The sequence below is a fragment of the Loxodonta africana genome, chromosome 16, assembly GCF_030014295.1.
Source record: "Loxodonta africana isolate mLoxAfr1 chromosome 16, mLoxAfr1.hap2, whole genome shotgun sequence".
Lineage (NCBI taxonomy): Eukaryota > Metazoa > Chordata > Mammalia > Proboscidea > Elephantidae > Loxodonta > Loxodonta africana.
In genome coordinates, this window is record NC_087357.1 from 20,641,760 (window position 1) to 20,665,123 (window position 23,364).

General features: G+C 37.6%; 1 protein-coding gene across 2 annotated transcripts in view; it reads right to left on the bottom strand.

Annotated features, from left to right (window-relative positions):
- The window catches only part of TDRD1 (tudor domain containing 1), a 50,584-nt gene that overhangs the window by 1,247 nt on the left and 25,973 nt on the right, over positions 1-23,364 (bottom strand). Inside the window, exons 11-23 of one of the 2 annotated variants that reach the window (XM_064269280.1) lie at positions 18,577-18,744; positions 18,347-18,454; positions 17,032-17,202; positions 15,359-15,601; positions 14,339-14,476; positions 12,129-12,239; positions 11,069-11,239; positions 9,089-9,364; positions 8,462-8,581; positions 7,002-7,118; positions 3,526-3,693; positions 2,082-2,309; positions 1,430-1,476 (exon numbers count right to left, since the gene is read on the bottom strand). In XM_064269280.1, the coding sequence (XP_064125350.1) occupies positions 1,430-1,476; positions 2,082-2,309; positions 3,526-3,693; positions 7,002-7,118; positions 8,462-8,581; positions 9,089-9,364; positions 11,069-11,239; positions 12,129-12,239; positions 14,339-14,476; positions 15,359-15,601; positions 17,032-17,202; positions 18,347-18,454; positions 18,577-18,744 (2,066 nt within the window). The remainder of the gene's footprint in view (positions 1-1,429; positions 1,477-2,081; positions 2,310-3,525; positions 3,694-7,001; positions 7,119-8,461; positions 8,582-9,088; positions 9,365-11,068; positions 11,240-12,128; positions 12,240-14,338; positions 14,477-15,358; positions 15,602-17,031; positions 17,203-18,346; positions 18,455-18,576; positions 18,745-23,364) is intronic. The other variant, XM_064269281.1, reaches the window with a different exon arrangement.

A 23,364-nucleotide genomic window follows, 5' to 3' on the forward strand; every position in this document is an offset into this window, starting at 1 on the left:
TATGTAAGCAACTTCAATATCAATACCCTTAGACTAAGGCATATTACACAGAGAAAAGATAAAAGCACATACAGCTTAACACACTGGATGAAAAATGTACGGTAATGTGGTACTAGGACTAAATTTCAGAAATTCGTGTCATTCATTGCATGTTTCTTCATCTATGCAATTAAAATTTCCAACAATTTTAAGATTTTAAACTCAAATACACAAAACAGCAGTCAATATTAAAATGTAACATATTAATGTTCCAAACAACTGATGGACTGAAAATTCTAACTGCAACTGTGAATCAGGATTCATTCAAAATAAGCCAAATGTTGTAAAGGAAATAAATCAGGAGAATCAAAACTGCTGATCTTGTATTAATGATATTTAGCTTAGAACTCATCTGTACTTTCATACAAAGACAAAACAACAATACAGTACCACATGGAGTATGTGTTTTAACACAGGAGGTCCGTACTTGAGTTACTATACCCCTAGAGACCCACAAAGACAGCAATACAACTTCTTAATTTCCAAATGGTCTAATATAGATAAATTACACTTTAGCCAACAAGGGTTCACATATTAAGTCAAAGTTCTTTGCTTTTGGTAAAATCATATTAACTCCAAGTGCTAAGAAGGGTAACTTCATTTTGACCAGAAAAGTTCTAAATGGCTTTGATTACAAAGTAATTTCTGAGGGCCATCTTAAACAAAGGGTCCCAGACAGTAAATAAGTGGGGAACTAACTACTGGCTTAAGGCTCACCATAACGTTCTTTAGACACTAGAATGTCCACAGCCAAAAGCAGGGAGTGTGTTTTGCTTTGAAATTAAAGATACCGTCAGTGCAGCCCACTTTCTTTTCTTTGCCCCATTTATAACCTCTTCACAAACAGTGCTAAACATTTTTATAGAGTTATGAGAGTTAATTTCAAACCTGGACACACAGAATTGAGAGAAGGCTCTACCTCACAACCATTTTTACAAGTCCCTCAATGTATCAACATGAGCATTCTAAAAGCAAACAACAAGTAAAAGCTGTTGCAACCTGAAGACCCTGGGGCTCAGTTCCATGAGCAGTGATCAATAAAACCTAGGAAAACGGCAACATTACAACCGAACCCCAGACCACCAGACCACCAGACCACAAAATAAGGTACAACACTCCTGCGTGCTTCACTCAGTTAGGTCTATCCTGACAGTATAACTGGATATGGTCCTGCCCATGGTTACGGAGGGGGCAAAAACATCAAAATGGAACTTACTTAACTTTTTAACAGTTTTTCATTTCGACAAATTTATTTTGATTGGTTGGGTTTTTTAACAGGAAGCGGAGAATCTGTTCATGCTTTTCAACCTATGGGTGAAAAAGAAACGGCACTTATTTAATTTCGAAAGCTGTCAGGAGTACAGTTTCACTGGAAGGAAACTTTACTCACTTGTTTCTGTAACTCTGCGCAGCAGCAGTTCACCCTGCCCAGCTTCTCTGAAAACAACACACAAAGCCATTAGGTGACAGAATACAAGTAACTAAGAAACTCGGGACTCTGGACAGATAGAGATTTGGCCCTCGGGCACGAGTTCCAGTTACAAAGGACTATTCCTTTGGGCTTTGAAGTTATCTACCTGCGGTGACCTGGATTTTACAAAATTAATGCCCTCATACCCATGGTTTAGGTGTTTTGCCTAACGTATATGGGAAATTTCTTTTTGGTTGAGGGCATGTCTGCCAAAAAAAGAAAAAAAAAAAAATCTTATGAAATACCAGTAAGATCCAATCTCAAAAATATGATTTCTCCTCACTCTGACGAGGATCAAAAATAAGCTGGAAGGCACATGCAGAATGCCTGACGTTCTTAAAGCGTTCGGTATCAGTCACAACAACGATACTGCTCCCGCCTGACCTAGGGAAAGTCCGGACAAGGAGGGCCGCTCCACCCAGGCAGCTCCTCTGAGTGGGCAACAGGAATCAGAGGCTGCCTCTCCCTTTCTAGAGGAGCAGGAAGAGCGGAATGTGGTCGCAGGAGTAAGGAAAGACCAGGTCAACTAAGGTGAATTACATCTGTCATCAATTCAAGCTGAAGAAAATACCTTTATTAAAAACACCTTGCTTCGTAGATGGGCTGCTGTGGGCCAGACCATACGTCACCAGCTTATCAGCTGGGTTAACAGGGCCGTTCTCTGAACACTTCTCAACTGACACGGTATGGACATTCTCCTTAACTCCTTTGACAGAAATCATTACTTTTTGATTCAACATGAAATTCTTCAATAGCTCTATTATTAATTGAGAACAGCTTCCATTCAATTCCATTAGTCCTAGAAGAAATTAAATATTACAGTTAATCTTCAAGTCTCTTTAAATAAAATGGTATTTAGATAAATTATCTAATTTTAGGATAACAGACTATTTACTGATTTTTATCTGAGTGTAGGTATGCTTTGAAGTACTACTGCTGTTGCATTTGGAAAAATTAAATTTATTCAGTAAGTATTTATTGGTCATCTACTATGTGTCTAGAGGGCACCAAACAGAAAACTTCTGTCCTAATGGACATATACTCTGAGGAGAGAGGCAAACAATAAATACAATTTTCCACCTCACTCTCTGACTCAAAACCAAGGCAGACTATGAAGCAACCAGTGTGCTAGGACTTTGGGGAAGGGACTCAGGAGTAACAGTGAAAAACCATTTTAGCATTTGGTTTACTTCATTCAAATTCCAACTGAAAAGACAAACAGATGCAGATTTAGTATGTATAGTAAGGTAGCCAAAAGACCTGTCATTTGAATGTTATCTAGTCTCTTAAAGGAGTCTTGGATAACGCAAACTGAAAGGCTGGTGGTTCGAGTTCACCCAGGGGTGCCTTGGAAGAAAGGCCTGGTGATCTATCTCTGAAAAACCAGCCACTGAAAACACTATGGAACACAGTTCTACTCTGATACACGTGGGGTTGCCATGAGTCAGCGTCAGCTCAACAGCAAATGGTGGTTGTTTTTAGTCTATAAAGGGAGAACTGTGACAGAGCAGAATCCGCCCCCAAATCAGAGGTCAGATGACATGGTTCATAGCCTGTCCCTGCCACTTACTAGCTTTACAACCCAGGGCAGAACAGAATCTCTGAACCGTGATGTTTCTGTGAAACTAATCTGTAAAACAAAGATGCTGTTAGGTTATTAGGTGCTGCAAGTATGTTCTGACTCATAGCAACCTTATGTACAAAAGAACAAAACGCTGCCTAGTCCGACACCACCCTCACAATCGTTGCTATGTTTGAGGCCATCGTTGCAGCTACTGTGTCAATTCATCTCATTGAGGGTCTTCCTCTTTTCGCTGACCAAAGATAGACTAGTTGAAAGTAATTCTTGTGAGAATTAAATAAAGATAAAAAATACAAAATTTCTGTTGACCCTGACTAATGTTTAGAAATACGAGCAGTTGCTTGAAATACCCATTTGATTCAGATTTATAGCTGTAAATCAGAGGAAAAAAATCCCACAGACACTCAAATTAGAGACTGACTTCACTGTCTACCTTCGAGTGAACATTTAATAATATGGAAAGGAAGCTCCAGGTGGCTGGCGGTGATGGGCTGCACTCTGGAAAGAGGCAGAGTTTCAATGTTTCCATAGTCCGCATACAGCACTTTCACATGAGTGTCTGATGTCCCCAGAACAATGGCACGGTACCAGAGATCATCACCTGAAAATATGATGGCACTCAGGTAAGAAGGTACATTCAGTGACCTCTCTTCCCTTAAGATGATCATTCACAGTTACATTTACATCACTTAAAAATTCCTGACGAGATTTCTCGTCAAAGAGTCTAGATTAAACATAAGTATTCACCTCTACTCCCTCCCAAATCCTAGAAGAAACCAATCAACCAAACAAAAAACAATAACGGGATTAAGAAGAAAAAAGGCATAAAACCACAAGGGAAGATAATCTAATTTTGGAAGCTAGAAAGCAGATGCATGGAAATGACTTAGCAGAACCCAGGTGACTGCACAATGCCTGTAGAGGGGAAGCCCAGAACCATTCAAGCTTGCATCTCAAAACTCTCTAACTCCCAAGGCTCAATAATTGATGCCATGCATTCAAAAGCAGGAGTAGAGGTGGAGCTGAAAATGAGGACTGGGTAAAGGATGCAGAGTTATTTCCCAAGACATCTACATAGACTTTTTGTTTATGAACACATTTATTATACATGATAACCATTTTTAAGTTGCTAAAGAGCATGACCAGCCAGGAGACAACCATTCCAACTGAAAGCACCTCAAGATACCAACATCAGGAGCCCCAAAGAGATGGCAGAGGCAGATCACTCTACAGTGAGGGCCACCAGTGGACAAGCCCTACCCAAGCACAAAGAAACTTTTTAGTGCCCATCTTAAATAAGCAAGCAGCAACGGATAGCCAGATATTTGAAGAAAACCTCTAACATGAAAGAAGAGATCAAAACAAACAAAATAGGAACTCAAGGAAACTGAGACAAAGGAAGGAGGAGACAATGAAAATGAAAAGAACGATACAAAATCCTTGGAGAAACGGCATTTCATCCTTGAAACAAGAACAAGATGGTATTTTTTTTTTTCCAGTGATCTTTAAAAAAAATTTTTTTTAATTTATTGTGCTTTAAGTGTAAGTTTACACTCGAGGACATATACTCTGAGGAGGGAAGCAAACAATAAATACAATTTTCCACCTCACTCTCTGACTCAAAGCCAAAGCAGACTATGAAGCAACCAGTGTGCTTCACACACAAAACCTTACACACACCTTGCTGTGTACTCCTAGCTGCTCTCCTCCTAAAGAGACAGCACATTCCTCCTCTCCACCCGGTATTCCCCTTGTCCATTCAACCAGCTCTTGTCCCCCTCTGCTTTCTCATCTCCCCTCCAGACATGAGCTGACCACACAGTCTTACGTGTCTACCTGAGCCAAGAAGCTCACTCCGCACCAGTATCATTTTCTGTCTTATCGTCCAGTCCAATCCCTGTCTGAAGAGTTGGCTTCAGGAATAGTTCCAGTCTTGGGCTAACAGAAGGTCCAGGAACCATGACCTCTGGGGTCCCTCTAGTCTCAGACCAACCATTAAGTCTGGACTTTTTTACGAATTTGGGGTCTGCATCCCTCTGCTCTCCTGCTCCATCAGGGATTCTCTGTTGTGTAAACAAGATGGTATTTGAAAAAAAAAAAAAAACTTCAAAAAACAAAAAAAGCTCTTGAAACTGTAAGTGTGATATCAGCAATTAAAAACTCTGTTAAAAAAAAAAAAAGCTGGAAGAGAAAACTGAGGAAATTTTCTTAAAAGTAGAACAAAAGAGAAAGCAAAAAAGGGAAATTTAACAGAAGAGTTCAAGTCCAACATTACAATAGTTGGAGTTTCTGAAAAAGAACAGAAACTGAAAGAAGGGAATAAAAGAATTAATTCAGAAGAATTCTCAGAACTGAATGAAGCCCATGAAATTCTAGACAGAAATATTCACCCACTGAGTGCCCAGCACAAAGCCAACAAGTAAGTCACATCATATGTTTAAAAAGACAGGGGATGAAGACAATACTAAAATTTCCGGATATGAAAAAAAAAAAAAATCTGTACAAAGATTGGAGAATTTGAATGACACCTATCTTTTGACATGCAATACCAAGAGCTAAATGACAATCAAGCAATGCCTTCAAAAATTTAAAGAGAAGATGAGCTCCACCCTGCATTTTTATATCCAGCCCAACTATTAACTACTAGGACAGAACAAAGACTTTTCAAACATGGGAGGTAACAGGAAATTTATCTTAACATGCAACTCTTCTCAGGAAGCTTCTGGAGGATGGGCTCCACCCAGATATTGGAGTGAATCAAAAAAGAGGCAGGGGATCCAGAAAACAAGGGGAGGGAGGGAGAAGTCTAGCCTTCAAGGTGGGGTAGGAAAGAAATCCAAGAAACAAGGATAGCCCAGGTTTGGAGGACAAATCTACACAGGAGCAGGTGAAAAGGCTTGAAGATGCTTCCAAAATGATAAAAATTGTTATAGTACATGATGTGTTTAGATATACTGAGAGAATTTACAGAAATGTAGAGAACTAGGGATAATCAGTGGAAACATATAGAATATTAACTAAAAAACATGTAAAAGAGAAATATAATCATAGTATAATACCTGGCTCAGCTGGGAAGTGTTTAAGTAATCCTAATACAGAATGCTTATCTTATAAAAATTAGAACATATTTCTATTGGGAAGAAGGGGAGAGAAAATGTAGATCTAGTTGTCATATAAAAGAAAAATAAAACTAAACAAACAATTTTGATTGTAAATCTAAACTTATAAATACAGACTGAAAGCATTTTAACATCCATTGTTGGCAAGTGAATGATGAAAACTAGACTGCTCACCAGCTCCCAGCACATATGGACATTTATTTAAGATGCCCAGAGAGCAATATGCTTCCAGAACTTATAAAACAATATATATCCTTTGACTTAGGAATTCCATTCCTGAAAATTCATCCTAATACATTTCAGTCAGTGACCAAAATTTCTGCCCAAGGATATTCACTGCAAATGTTATTTATACTAGCAAAGTTTGTCAACATGAAATATTAAATAACAGGAGAATGGCTGAAGTCTACCCACTTCAACAAGTCTGACTCCCTGAGACATTTCTTTCTTCTTTTAGTACATGCACACAGAGAGCTCTAGAAATACTTGCAATTTAAATATAACGTCACTGATCCACCGTAATAGAATATAGTTGTTCAGAGTTGGTTACCTAGAAATCCTGGCAGATTTCCTAGTACAACAATCTACCTATATCCTTGCCTAAACCTAACCTACAGCTAAGTGACAGAGAAAAGCCAAAAGATCCCAACACAGGAATTACAAGCACAACCTTACGTTTCTTAATTTTCTCCATCTAATCAAACGAAACTTGCATCTACAAGAAAGGCTACATAAGCTCATGTGAGAGAGGACAGGAAAACATGTTACCTCTAACAGAAAAGAACCTTACTTGTGTATTTGGCACAGCACGCATCTCCAACTCTGGGACTGCAGGATGGCGGGCTTTTCTGAGCACTGCAATATTCTAACAATTCGACCGTCAACGTACAGAGTTTTTCCTGATCTTCTAAAATACACAAAAGCAACCGTTTTCGAAGAACTTTCCAATGTTATTTTATTTACAACAGTATACAAAAGAATGTCTAGTCCACTCAATCAAAACACACTTTGTATATTAAAATATACATTTGTTAAAAAAATATATATATATACACCACTATCAGCTATCTTTTGTGGAAAGGATGCAATACTGAGAGGGGCATGAGGGAAGCCTCTGGTGTGTTCATTTCCTGATCTGGGGGGATATAAAGTATGTTCACTTTGTGGAAGCTCATTAAGCCGTATTCTTGCAATAGTTTGTGTACTTTTCAGTAACTGCATTATATTTAATGGAATAAAGCAAAGTTATCCTCAACAGAACTTCCAGTTCATCATCCCACATGTTACTGTCAGGACCAAACAATCCTAAATGCTTTCTACTATACAAATTAATGATAACTATTTGTAATATTGGAGATAAATCTCTGAGTGGCTGCTGGTATCACCATTAATTCTAGGTTTGATCATTTGAAAAAAAAAATGTTCATTTTCAGCCTTGAAGTGCCTACAACTTACTTTAAAATAGATACCACCCAATTTGCATTAACTCTCCTTGTGATTCTACAAGAATAAAGTCAAATACATTCAAGTTTTCCATGAAGCAAAAAAAAAGGGAAAACTAAAAGTCATTTTTTGGAGGCTATTTTTCTTCATGATTAGGCCTAAGGTAAAACATTTCTTTCTAAGTCTCTAAACCCAAGAAACAAAAAAAAAACCCAAACCCACTGCCGTCAACTCAATTCCGACTCATAGAGACCCTTAGGACAGAGTAGAACAGCCCCACTGACTTTCCAAGGAGCGCCTGGTAGATTCGAACTGCTGACCATTTGGTTAGCACCTGTAGCACTTAACCACTACACCACCAGGGTTTCCTCCTAAGTCTCTAAGACATAGAAAAGCTATGATTATGCTCTGATTACAAAAGCAGTCTTTCAATATGTCTGAAGTAGTTTTAGTTCAAATTCTCTTAAATGGTTGTAGGGGATTAACTTATAAATACATTTCGATGTAGACAAATACGTCCTTGTTTTTAAAAGAGACATTGTACAGTAATTAAGAACACTTTTTTTTGTTGTAAAAAGACCAGGCTGAGCAAGTGCTGATTACAAGGTGTCCCCTGCCATTCATGTTTTGTGTTTTTACAACTAAATTTGCTTTAAGTGTTATGATGATCAATTCTTCCTTAAAATGATGAGTAAACAAACACCATCACTCTCCCCATCCCCACCTTCCTAAGGAGTTCACAGTAAGTGCTTCTGCTATACAGTTAAACAGACAAACATAAATATGTCTCGAACTTTTGTTTCTTACCTGGCATCTCACTTGGTAAAGCATAAAACAAGTTTGGGTTTATGATTTCTAAGATGTTTGCTTGAACAGTTTTATTAACTGGAAATTCTATCGTCTTCCATTGCTCAGCTGAAGAGACGGCTGAGAAGACACAAAACACAAGTTTCCCATGAAAGCGGATAAAATTTAGCATTCTCTCCCAGCTGTACATTTACTCAATCAATAATCTGTTCACCAGCTACTGATCACTGACATGTAGTGATTCCCCAAATCAAAGCCTGTATTTTCGGAAGATAATCTATTCTACCTGAGGGATTTCTGGGGAGTTACAAGGAAAGTTCCATCTATAACGAGGATCCTTGAATGATCCCACTCTTCTAGTATAAAAATAGTCCATACTATATTTAGTATAGTTCTTAAATTTTATTCAGACTTCAAGGAATGTATATCTATATGATAAGATTTACCTGGTAAGTACATTAAAAACGAGTGTTTGCTTTAATAATAAATTAGTACTAAATTAGCTTTAATAATCTATTAATCTATTTCTGCAGGAAAATTGTGTCATTTAGGATAGAAAATTTTTCACAGCCTATAAAAAGAAAGGATAACATAAGTTTAAATAAATAAAAGGTTAAGAAACATTACCTTGAGGTCCCTGGGCATCAATTTGAAGATCACATTTACTAACAGGTCTGTTACTTGGCAAGTCTTTAGGTGGTGAACCAGCTGTTAAAGCCAGATCTTCACCAATGAGAACATCACTAATTATTCTGGGATAAGAAGTGGAAAGATCAGTGAGTTCAATTCCCACCCCATCTTCGGTGATTTCAACCACTCTGGCGTGGAGTTTTATCCCTGCGACACACGTCTGAAATCCTGCTATGGCTTCTTTAGTCCAGTGTTTGTTTTTAGGCTGTATATCTGGAAAGTAAAAAAGGCATTAAAAATAATTCTCTACACGAGCTGTATTTTTGCTTCAATAGTAGCCAGGACTAGGTCCCTGCAAGTTTACCATTCAGGTCAGCAATTCTGAGTAACTCTTTTCAATATTAAATTATTTATCTACATACGCTATGCCTGAGCTACAGATAATGCATTTGCAAACATACCAATAGGGTTTTAGGAAGCTCAGGATCTTCCTTTACTTTCCCCACTAACATAATTTCACCTGGAACTTCTCCAATAGGCAAAAATAGGGTTATTCTTTCTTTCACAATCCACCATTCTGTTGTTACATACACAAGGATGAACTACCAATTATGCTGCTAACAGATGTCAACTGTCAACTCTTTCACTTTTGTGGACAGTTTTCTAATGAGAATTTGTACATATTTATTTGTGTAAAATGGTGATTCTCAAACTTTGACTTGTGTATGAATCACCTAAAGTCTTGTTAAAACACAGATTGTGGGGTCCCATTCCAGAGTTTCTAATTTAGTGGGTCTGGTATTCAGATTGAGGATCTGCATTTTTTAATAAGCCACCAAGTTAATCCTGCTGGTTTGGGGACTACATTTTAAGAAACACTGACATAAACAATGGTAACTTAAAAAAAAAAAAAAAAAGCCAAAGCGTATTTACTGTAGAATAAGTAAAAAGAAAGCAGATAAGCAAAATACAAAATAGAACAATTTATGCTTCTAGATATGACCACAATTAACATTCTGGTATCCAACCTTCCACAATTTTTATGTGCAGATGGAGATACACCTGTGCACATACACACATTTCATTTATAAAGGGAAATTTATATCAAAATATATAATTTAAATAATTATAATTTTATTATAATTTCATAATAACTATTGTAAGTATAATGACAAGCACTGTTTCACTGCTTTATTATTATTTTTTTTATCTCTTTTATTCTTAATGACTCCTTCAGGAAAAGTCCTAACATTCTCCAGCTTAAATAATTTGCCTGAAGTCTTAAAGTTAGTAGGTAGCAAAGCTGGTTCCAGAGTCTGTGGTCTAATCACGATGCTAGCCTTCATCTTTGTGACTTACTTTCTTTACTTAAATCATGAACAATTCTTTGTATCAGTAACATATATTTAATGCCATTTTAATGACCATACAGTAACAGCAAACACTTAAACAGAACTTTCTGAGTTCTAGGCCCTGTTCTAAACATTCATTTAATCCTCAAAACAACTCTACGAGAAAGGTACTATTATTATTTATTACATGGATCATCATTTAGCCAATCTTCTATTATTGGCCATTTAGGTTGTTTTGCTATTATTAACAATACAATGAATTTTCTTGTAGCTGAACTTTGTGCAAGTCCATGATGACTTCTTTGGGATAAATTACTAGTGGTAAAACTGCTCAATCAAAAGGCATGAATCTCTGAGGCTCTTAAGGAATCCTGACTAATGCCTTCAAGAAAGTTATTCCTATTTTCACCCCATCAGTTGTACAGAAAAGCAGCTGCTTGCCTCCTCTGTCATCAACACTGGGCATTTGGGTATCTTTAAAAAATACATTTCTAAATTTTTTAATATGAAGCAGGATCATCTAATTTATGCAAAACCTTAAAATTATAGATCTTAATACTTAGAAGTTTATAGACCCTAAAGGCATTAGAAGACAATTGAGAAAATCTCTTATTCTGCACCATACCTACTAACCAACACCGTATTCCTTGGAATGGAAGTTTTAAAAATTTCAATGAGATTGTTCGAAGCTCATCCGCAGTAACTTCTTCAATGTTTCCATAATCCACGAAATGTACTTTAACATTCCCATTTGGTAAGATTTCCTTGACTAAAGCGCGATACCAATTACCATCACCTGGATTTAACACAAAGGTTTTAACACTGAATATTTCCTTTCTATTAACATTTGAAATTTTCACCCTGAAGAAGACATCCTTTGCCTAGTAGCTAATAAACTTGCTCTCTTCCTCAAATGATGCCTTTACATTTCATTCAGAAATTCCTATAAGAATTCTCCAAAGTTGTTTTTAGACTATCTCCAAAAAATTTCATAGTGCCAAATTTTTACATCTGATATAAAGATTTCATTCATAACATATCCAATAAACAGAATGTGAAAGTAAGATTTAATAAACTTTGATCTATTTGTCAGTGTGCGAAGATTTGTAATACTCTTATCACTAATAGAAACCCTGGTGGTTAAGTGCTACGGCTGCTAACCTAAAGGTCTGCAGTTCAAATCCGCCAGGTGCTCCTTGGAAACTCTAGCAGTTCTACTCTGTCCTAAAGGGTCGCTATGAGTCGGAACCGACTCGACGGCAACCGGTTTTTTGGTTTTTGATATCACTAATGGCTTAACTTGTTTTACTTGTTATTTGGTAAAATAATATAAATAGAAATTTTTGCAATGAAATGAAGGTATTTCATCAAATATATTTTCAAGACAACGTGCAGAAGTGACCAAAAGAAATATTGAACCTGCAGAGAACAGCCCTTCCATTATTTATCTTATTTTATTACCAGAAATTCTGGAAAGAAAAGCATTAAAATAATGTTTAACACAGTTTAGGTGAGAAAGTATCATTTATGGGTTCCTTGTTACAACGAGAGGAAAATACAACACATGACATCTTAAGCATTCATTTAATCTTAGTTGTGAAAAATAATTGTTTGAACTTCAGGAAGACAGTATACACTAAAAATAAGGTTCTAATAAAGTCAAGATTACACCAACTGAAACTTACCTGCAAAAAAAGCACAACAAGGCTGCCCTATTTCTGCCTTAAAACCATCAGGCAACTTCTGCTGGCAATACTCTGCTAGTGATTTGTTCAAATCATTGAGTTTATTTAAAGCTGAAACACAATATACAAACTGCATTTAATGTTAAAAAACAAACATGTGGAACACAGAATTTCCTTTAAAGTAAGAACATGTTTTAATCATAAAATCTAAAAGTGCTTTTCCCTTTTCCTTATTAAAAAATTTAAAATGCCAAATACAGGTAGTTCCCAACTTACAATGTATTTGAGTTACCATAAACCGCTCCTACGACTCTTCTTTTGGCATATCCTATCATTTTTTTTATCATCAGTAATATGTACTACATACAATGTCACAGTGCGTCATTTGCTGATGTTATTCTCAGATGTTTGCACATAGATGTTCAAAGACAAAGATTAGATTTACAAAGATACAGATAATAAAAGGCAATGATAATGAAAATTTTTTAAAAAAGGTATTTACATCAAAATTGAATTACAACAGAGTTGTCAGAGGCAAAAAAAAAAAAAAAAGCATTTGACTTATGTCAGAACCAACTCACAACAGGGTTGTCAGAACGGAACCCCATCGTAAGATGGGGACTACCGGTAAAGAAATTTGAACCACTACACAAGAAGAAAGATAAATCCTTTTAAACATGTGACAAGGGCCCATTCACAGAAATGAAAATTAAACTACAAGGAAAGTATTTTCACCTTTCAAATCTGCCAAAATAAAAAGTTTAAGGACAATTTCTACATGTACAATTCAATGACACGGACTTCAGTGGTGTCCCTAGGGTTGCTGTCACCTACCCCATGGATCTCCTCCCATACCAGACCAAACAGAATCCTTAGTAATATTTTTTGTACTAATGTTACTCGTAAATTGTAATTCCTGTATATCACTCCTTCTTCTCGTTTAATTACTACTTCATTTTCAAAAAAGTTATTGATACAGGTTTACGAATACCAATTACAATATTGTTGCTAAAACGCGAGAAAATTTGACAAAATCAGCCAACTATAAAAACATTGGCAGCAACGAAAACAACAGTGTGTGCTTGTAGCACGTGCAGACAAAACTGCGTGATGCAGAGCTTCATTGTAATTAGGTAATAATGACAGCTCTGACCAGAGTGCACTAGAAGGTTCAAAAGGTAAATTAGCATCGAATTTTAGTCTTATAGGTATACTGATATGTGTAAGCTGGGCTTACAAAAAGTGTTTCTGTTGCTATAACTAAATACAGGAATATTTTTATAGAAAATAATAAATTTCTGTTGAAACAGCACACAAAAATTTTATAGACAGTCATTTCTGTATCACCCTCTCTGACAGTGCCACCTTATGTGGTCCGCATCCCAGCACCTACCTAGTGATGTCACCGGCTGATTACATTCAAGTTATGCAATCATTCTCACCCTCCCTTCCCAAGTTGTTCCTTCCCCAATAACATAAACTCACTGCTCCCTGAATGTCTATCTAATCTTCTGAGTTGCTTTTGTCAACACTACCCTTAATCTTAAAAGAGCACAATGCTCAAAGAAGACATTCTTTATTAGTTAAGCCAAACAACTGTTTGGTTTTAAGAAGACTTCGGGGGACATTCTTGGTTTACAAGGACTGTTTTAATAACAAATGTTTGGAAACCTCTTATTCATCCACAACTAAGTTAATTAAAAAACAGCAAGGCACAGAAGAGTACGTATTATATGGCCCTACTCACATAAAGTTCAAGAACAGTAAAAATTAATTTGTTCGATTAGAACGCAGGATCGCAAAAAAAAAAGACAGTGTTTATATTTTTGAAAGAAAAAGGGGTAGAGATCAGATGAGACATGAGTAAACTTCCTGGATACTGCTAGTTCTTTATTTCCTGACCTAGATGCTGGTTATACCTGTGTGCTGACGCTGTGACAATTCCTCACGCTGCACTCTTACTTGCATACATACCTCTATGTGTGTTATACTTCAATCAAATTAATAATTTTAAAAAACAAATTTAGGAGACATTTTGTGAGATTGACGAAAGCAGAAATAATGACTTGAAACAGAATAAAATCTTCTATATCCGTTTAGGTCTTCTTGAAGAGAGAGCTTTTATCAGTCGGTAATAAACTCATCTAAATCAAGGTATTATTTACACCAATGCATTTATAAAAAGAAATAAAGGCAAAGGGTCAACTTACCATCCTCTTTGAGTGCGTGGCAATAAAACTCTCCAGGGCTATATACCATACAGACAACAACATCTACTGTTTGGTCAACAGCAAGTTCAACCCATGTCCACTCCGACGGATTTGTTTTTGTTTCCACACCCAAAGAAACTGTGAAAATAAACGGACACTTTGCAAAACAAATGCCCAGAGTGGCAGTGGGAGGTGGGAGGCGGGCACTGAAGAATCTGCTTTTGAAGAACTGAATTTCCATTGACTTTCTGAGTAGCTTTAACAGAAAATTAACCAGTCTTAAAATTAACAGTTATTGAACCCCTGAGGGAGCAGGAGATCAGTGTGATGCAGACCCCAAATTCTCATAAAAAGACCAGACTTAATGGTCTGACTGAGACTAGAGGAATCCCGGCAGTCATGGTCCCCAAACCTTCTGTTGGCCCAGGACAGGAACCATTCCCGAAGACAACTCATCAGACATGGAAGGGACTGGACAATGGGTAGGAGAGAGATGATGATGAAGAGTGAGCTACTTGTATCAGGTGGACACTTGAGACTGTGTTGGCATCTCCTGTCTGGAGGGGAGATGGGAGGGTAGAGAGAGTTAGAAACTGGCAAAATGGTCACGAAAGGAGAGACTGGAAAGAGGGAGCGGGCTGATTCATTAGGCGGAGAGTAAGTGGGAGTATGGAGTAAGGTGTATATAAGCTTATATGTGACAGACTGACTTGATTTGTAAACGTTCACTTAAAGCTCAATAAAAATTATTATTAAAAAAATCAATTATAAAAAAAAATTAACGGTTATTACCTCACTGAATTTCAAATTCCCATTTCTGATGATTCTTCAGATGCCAGTGACCCAGAAAACTTTCAAAAAATTTCCAGTTCTCTAACGACTCTTAAGTTTATTTGGAACAATGCTTGATTTAAAAAGAAGGCACTCAACATCAATTCTTCTCAAAGGTATGCGAACCGACACATTTACAGGGCCATCTAAATTCCAGTATAGGCATTAGCTGGTATACATCTTACTTACCACTGGCTTCTTTCATGTCGCTGGCTTTATTTGTCACTCTTTCGTTTTCTCCCATGGCAAAGCCTGCCTCTATTAGAACTTTAGAAACACTGACGTTAGGCTTCACAGACTTATCCATAAGCTCCACCAGAGAACTATTTTCCAACTTGTCCACCACTTTCACTGTGATCATTTTGTTCTGTACAATTTTTCTCATCAGACAAATGGCTTCTGGAGTCCAAATTCCTAATGATGGCTTTACTCCTAACAAAGAGTTTTTTAAAGAATGGTGAAGTCTGTCTTACACGCAAACACTTAGAAATTTAGGTCCTAATTTCCACAAAGTTAAAGTACTCTATAACAAACATTAGAATCAAAATACCGCACCTGAAGAGTAGTTTCAACACATGAAAATGGTTACAAAAAAAAAAAAAAAACCCAACTGTAAAAAGCTTATATATCTGTATGTAAAAAGGCATCCTAATTCCACTGACATGAAATGTTCGGAAAAGGCAAATCTATAGACTGAAAGTAGATTAGTGGTTGCCTGGGGAGTGAAGATAGACTGTAAACAGGCGCAAGGGATCTCACTAGAGTGATAGAAATATTCTAAAACTGGATTACGGTGATGGCTGCACACCTTGCTAAAAATCATTTACTAAAAACTACTCAATTTAAAAACAGTGAATCTATGGTAGATCAACTATACTTCGACAAAGTTCTTTAAAAATAAAAAACAACAGTATAAAACAATTCAGGAAGATATATTAGTCCCTGATATTAACATATGAATCATTTGTAACACAAACCAATGCTGAAAGGGCACTCACAAATCAACAACTAAAAAATGGGCAAAGGGTTTGCTTAGTTGATTCATAAAATATAAGAGCCAAGTAATTTATGAAAAAATGTTCAGCCTCACTGGTAATAAAGCTCACTGAAGTGATTTAGTGCTTAGCTTATCAAAACTGGCCAAGGTGAAATAATACAGAAATAAATAATATTTATTCAAATAATCCATGTGTGAAGGAATCGACTCTCTCACACATTTCTGGTGGGTATGTAAACTAGTACAACCCCCTCGGCTGGACATTCACAATATATACTACAAACATCAAAAGGGCATACCACTGGTACCACCATTCCACCTGTGAAAATGTGTTCTATGGAGTATTCTGCAATATAACTACATCCTGCGACATCTTTTTGGAAATGATTTTTGGTGTACTGCAAAATCTTTGACAATGGCAAAAACTTGGAAATACCCTTCAGATATTAGACAGTAGTTAAATTATAGTACCTCTGAATGAAGGCTGGAGAAGTCAATTGATTGACATGGAAAGGAGCCCCTGATGTTAGTGGGGCAAGGTACATATACAATAATTTCTAAGCATATGATCAGATTGTATTTTATAATTGTTTTTATAAGCAGGGTTTCCCCTCCTTCATGTATCCTTTCATGTCAGTTAGTAGGCTTCTATGATACAGCTAACGCAGTCTCTATAAAGAACACTCAGTTTTTTAACTACAGACACACTAAATTTTATTTTACTACAGATAGAAAATTAGCATTCTGCATTTCCTAAATGTTTTATTAAGGAGTATTTCTGCAGTGAGATAAATTATGTCTAGATACATCTCTTTACCTTCTGAGTAAATATTTTAAGAATAAGAGGACCATAAAAATTTCATACCTGCCAGCACACACTTGATAGCTTGCATTGGTAGTTCCAACAACTTTGGAATTATGGGACAAAGTCTTGTCAAACTGAGAATTTCGAAGTTTCCATAATCTACATATCCAACCAATACAGAGTCTTCAGAAGCATAACCCAAAACAGAGGCACGGTACCACTGATCATCCTCTGGAGAAAGGAAGACTCAATCTCAAATGCTTTTCCAATGTAAATATAAACAAAAACTCTTCCTCCCTAAATCAGGGATGCTCATTTGTAGATTTTAATAGCAAACTTTACTGAACAACACATGCTTACTCGACACTGCTGTTTTTGTTCACCAGAAGCTTTCAACTCCCAAAATGTAACCTTTATGCATACTTACTATTATACTACTTGTATCACATGCTGTCATTACTTATTTACAGGTCTTGGCTCCCTCTTAGACAGTTAGCTCATTAGGATAGAGACCATGTTATGATCTTGTGAATCCCCAAGGTCTTGATCAATAAATGAACCATTCGCTAAAGCATCAAGCAGGGCTAATGTAGAATACCTGGCAGATGAATCAATCAGACTCCACCAACCAAGCAATCAATTTACTGAAGGCTTACTTGCAACTTGTTATCTCCCCTTCTGAGAGGGCACTGGACCTCCTTCAGCAAAGACTAACAGAATCCAGTTCTCACAAGGCAAGACCTGATCAAATATAGAGGCCATGACAGCTCTGTGTGTCCAGACTCTCTTGTTCCAAAGAAAAGAGCTGAAGACACGAGCCTAGGAGGTTCCACATCCACATAATTACGTACACAGGATTATCTGTGTCAATCCCCCACAACTAAACCCCCCCCAAAAAAACCAAACCCACTGCTATTGTGTTGATTTCAACTCATGGTGATCCTATGGGACAGACTAGAACCGTCCCATAGGGCTTCCAAGGAGTGGTGGGTGGATTTGAACTATAGACTTTTTGGTTAGCAGCCAAGCTCTTAACCACTGCACCATCAGGTCTCCCCGAAAACTAAAGGATTTATAAAATTTAAAAAATTCCTTGAATATCCCTCTTGACACTCACAGCCCTCTGGCCTTACACACATCACATTACTCCTTTGATCCAGTTTAGCTGGGCATATTTCAAAACATAATTGCTGCACTTTAATATTTAAGCTTCAAATGTAGCCATTTGATGTAAACTGAGGTTCTATTTATTTTTACTAAATTCTAAGTAATAAATTAAACACAAGAATAACAAATGATAAATGCAGAGATTCCTATATATCTAATTTTCAGCTGGGTAATGAATAAGTGACCCAATAATGTGCTCCTTCCTTACCTGAGAACTGAGCACAACAGATATCGCCAATGGTTGGAAAAAAATCAGAGCGCGGAGACAATCGACCACAGTATTCACTAAGCAATGTCTGAAGTTCAGCAAGCTTATCTGTAGATATAGATCACATCTTAATCAGAATAAATACGTATTGATATATCATCTTTATTTTTGCATGTTGACTCTCTGGAAGTATGTTGTCTTGATAGAATAAATCAAGAAAATTTACTTACGGCCACTTTGTAGTTGTTGACAAAAGAAGTCTTCTGGAGTTTGAATGTGGGCAACCACACCACAAAACTCATCCCCTACATTCAAAGTTAACACTTTTGGGATTAAGTCACTTCTGTCTACAACAATTTTGTCTTCGGCTATTATTTTTCCAGCATCTTCAGAATCATCTTCTCAGAAAACAGAAAAATAAGTCATCATTTCACGGAAGTAAAAATAAATAAGTAAATCATGCATACATCAATCATTTTGAAAAAGAGAACATGACCAGGCAAGATTCCTGGAATAGAGTCTATGGTGTTTCCTCCCACAAATAATAAATGTCTATAATAAACGCAGACTTCTTTATCACCAAAAGCTAGGCTAGTCCCAAGAAACAAAACCAATGACATAAACAATAAATTCAGATCTAATTAAAAAGTTCACCACCCATCTGTCTGTTGTACTGTGGTGGCTTACGTGTTGCTGTGATGTTGGAAGCTATGCCATCAGTATTTCAAATACCAGCAGGGTTACCTTCGCTGGCCAGGTTTCAGCGGAGCTTCCGGACTAAGACAGACTAGGAAGAAGGACCTGGCAGTCTACTTCTGAAAACACTGGCCAGTGAAAACCTTATGAATAGCTGCAGAACATTGTCTAACATAGTGCTGGAAGATGAGTCTCTCAGATTGAAAAGTGCTCAAAATACAACTGAGGAAGAGCTGCCTCCTCAAAGTTGACCTTAATGACGTGGATGGAGTCAAGCTTTCGGAACCTTCATTTGCTGATGGTGCACGACTCTAAATGAGAAGAAACAGCTGCAAACATCCATTACTAATCAGAACATAGAATGCACGAAGTATGAATCTAGGAAAATTGGAAGTGGTCAACAATGAAATGGAACGTATAGAGACTGATATTCAGGTGTTAGTGAGATCAAATGGACTGGTATTGGACATTTGTAACCAGAGAATCACATGTTCTACCATGCCAGGAGGGACAAATTAAAGAAGAAGAGCATTGCATTCACCGTCAAAAAGAACACTTCAAGATCTATCCCGAAGTACAACACTGTCAGTGATAGGACAGTATCCATACTCCTACAAGGAAAAGCAGTTAATGTGACTATTATTCAAATTTACACACCAATCACTAATGCCAAAAGAGGAAATTGGAGATTTTTACCAGCTTCTGCAGTCTGAAATTTATCAAACATGCAATCAAAATACACTGATAATTACTGATGATTGGAATGCGAAAGCTGGAAACAAAGAAAATGGATGGGTAGTTTGAAAATATGGCCTTGGTGACAGAAACCACAGCAGAGATCATATGGTTGGACTCTGCAACTTATTCACTGCAAATACATTTTTTCAACAACATAAATGGCGACTATACACATGGACCTCACCGGATGGAATACACAGAAATCAAATCTACTACATCTGTGAAAAGAGACAATGGAGAAGCTCAGTATCCTCAGTCAGAACAATGCCAGGGGCCAACTGCAGAACAGATCATCAATTGCTCATATGCAAGTTTAAGCTGAAACTGAAGAAAATTAACACAAGCCCATACCTGTTGCCATCAAGTAGATTTCGACCCACAGCGACCTTATGGGACAGAGCAGAACTGCTCCATAGGGTTTCCAAGGAGCAGCTGGTGGATTTGAACCGCTAATCTTTTGGTTAGCAGCCATACCACTTAATCGCTGTGTCAACAGGGCTCCGAAAACAAGTCCACAAGAACCAAAACATGAGCTTGAGTATATGTATACCATCTGAATTTGGGGACCATCTCAAGAATAGATTTGACACATTCAATGCTAATGACTGAAAACCAGAGGAGTTGCGGCGTAACATCAAGGATATCATACATAAAGAAAACCAAAGGTCATAGAAAAGAGAGGAAAAGAAAGAAAAGACTAAAACGGATATCAGAAGAGACTCTGAAACTTGCTCTTGAACGTAAAGTAGCTAAAACGAATGGAAGAAATGATGAAAAGAACTGAACAGAAGATTTCAAAGGGTGGCTTAAAAAGGCAAAGTATTACAATGAAATGTGCAAAGATCTGGAGTTAGAAAAACAAAAGGGAAGAACACGCTCAGCATTTCTCAAGCTGAAAGAACTAAAAAAAAAATTTCAAGCCTTGAGTTGCAAATTTTGAAGGAATTCTATGGGCAAAATAGCGAGTGACACAGGAAGCATCAAAATAAGATGGAAGGAATATACTGACTCACTGTACCAAAAAGAACTGGTTGACGTTCAACTATTTCAGGAGACAGAATATGATCAAGAACCAAAAGTAATGAAGGAAGGAGTCCAAACTGCACTGAAGGCATTGCAAAAAACAAGGCTCCAGGAAATGACAGAACACCAATCGAGATGTTTCAACAAACAAATGCAACACTGGAAGACCTCACTCATCTATGCCAACAAACTTGGAAGACAGCTACTGGGGCAACTGACTGGAAGAGATTCATATCTGTGCCCTGTCTTAGTCATCCAGTTTTACTGTAACAGAAATACCACAAGTGGATGGCTTTAACAAACAGAAATTTACTCTCTCACAGTCTAGAAGGCTAGAAGTCCAAATTATGGGCACCAGCTCTCTGTTAGGTCTATAGGAAGGTCCCTGTCATCAATCTTTCCTTGGTCTAGGAGCTTCTCAGTCCAGGGACTCTGGGTCCACAGGACGCACTCTGCTCCTGGCTCTGCTTTCTTGGTGGTAGGCGATCCTTCTCTTCTCTGCTCAATTCATTTATATTTCAAAAGATACCACCTAACCCTTTAGACTGAATCCTGCTACGTTAACGTAACTGCCTCTAATCCTCTGCCTCATTAACATGATGGAAGTAGGACTTACAACACACAGAAAAATCATCTCAGATCACAAAATGTTGGACAACCACAAAATATGGGGAACCACAGACTAGCCATATTGACACACATTTTGGGGGGACACAATTTAATCCATAACATGCCCATTCCAAAGAAAGTTGATCCCAAAGAATTTGGAAATTACTGAACAATATCATTAGTATCATAAAAAATACCAAACCCATTGCCATTGAGTCAATTCCAACTCAATTTTTAATTTTTATTGTGCTTTAAATGAAAATTTACAAACCAAGTCAGTCTCATACAAAAACTTACATACACCTTGCTATATACTCCTAGTTGCTCTCCCTCTAATGAGACAGCACACTCCTTCCCTCCACTCTATTTTCGTGTCCATTCAGCCAGCTTCTGACCCCCTCTGCCCTCTCATTTCATCTCCAGACAGGAGCTGCCCACACAGTCTCATGTGTCTACTTGATCTGAGGAGCTCACTGTTCACAGTATCATTTTGTATCCCATAGTCCAGTCCAATCCCGGTCTGAAGAGTTGGCTTTGGGAATGGTTCCTGTCTTGGGCTAACAGAAGGTCTGGGGACCATGACCTCTGGGGTCCTTCTAGTCTCAGTCAGACCATTAAGTCTCGCCTTTTTACAAGAATTTGGGGTCTGCATCCCACTGATCTCCTGCTCCCTCAGGGGTTTCTCTGTTGTGTTCCCTGTCAGGGCAGCCATTGGTCGTAGCCAGGCACCATCTAGTTCTTCTGGTCTCAGGCTGATGTAGTCTCTGGTTTATATGGCCCTTTCTGTCTCTTGGGCTCATAATTGCCTTGTCTTTGGTGTTCTTCATTCTCCTTTGATCCAGGTGCGTTGAGACCAATTGATGCATCTTACATGGCCACCTGCTAGCATTTAAGACCCCAGATGCCACTCTCCAAAGTGGGATGCAGACTTATTTCATAATAGAATTTATTATGCCAATTGACTTAGATGTCCCCTGAAACCATGGTCCCCAAACCTCCATCCCTGCTACGCTGGCCTTCGAGGCATTCAGTAAACCTCCTTTGCTTTTTGTTTAGCCCAGTTGTGCTGACCTCTTCTGTATTGTATGTTGTTTTTCCCTTCACCTAAAATAGTTCTTATCTACTACCTAATTAGTGAAAACCCCTCTCCCTCCCTCCCCCTTCTCGTAACCATCAAAGAATATCTTCTTCTCTGTTTAAACTATTTCTCGAGTTTTTATAACAGTGGTCTTATACAACATTTGTCCTTTTGCAACTGATTAATTTCACTCAGCATAATGCCTTCCAGATTCCTCCACATTATGACACGATTCACTGTTTCATCATCGTTCTCTATTGATGTGTAGTATTCCGTTGTGTGACTATACCATAATTTATTTATCCATTCATCCACTGATGGGCACGTTGGTTGCTTCCATCTTTTTGTTATTGTAAACAGTGCTGCAATGAACGTGGGTGTGCATGTATCTGTTCGTGTAAAGGCTCTTATTTCTGTAGGATATATTCCAAGGAGTGGGATTGCTAAATCGTACAGGAGTTCTATTTCTAGCTTTTTAAGGAAGCACCAAATCGATTTCCAAAGTGTTTGTACCATATTACATTCCCACCAGCAGTGTATAAGCGTTCCAGTCTCTCCACAAACTCTCCAACATTCATTATTTTGTGTTTTTTTGGTTAATGCCAGCCTTGTCGGGGTGAGACGGAATCTCATTGTAGTTTTGATGTTCATTTTTCTAATAGCTAATGATCGTGAGCAGCTCCTCATGTTTCTGTTAGCTACCTGAATTCCTACTCAATTTTGAGAAAGGTAATTAAAAAATGGTGGCAGTAGTACACTGACAGGGAACTGCCTGAAATTCAAGCCGATTCAGAAGAGGACGTGAAACAAGGGGTATCACTGCTGATGTCAGACTCATTAACAGACTTTGTTATGCAGATGACACACCCTTGCT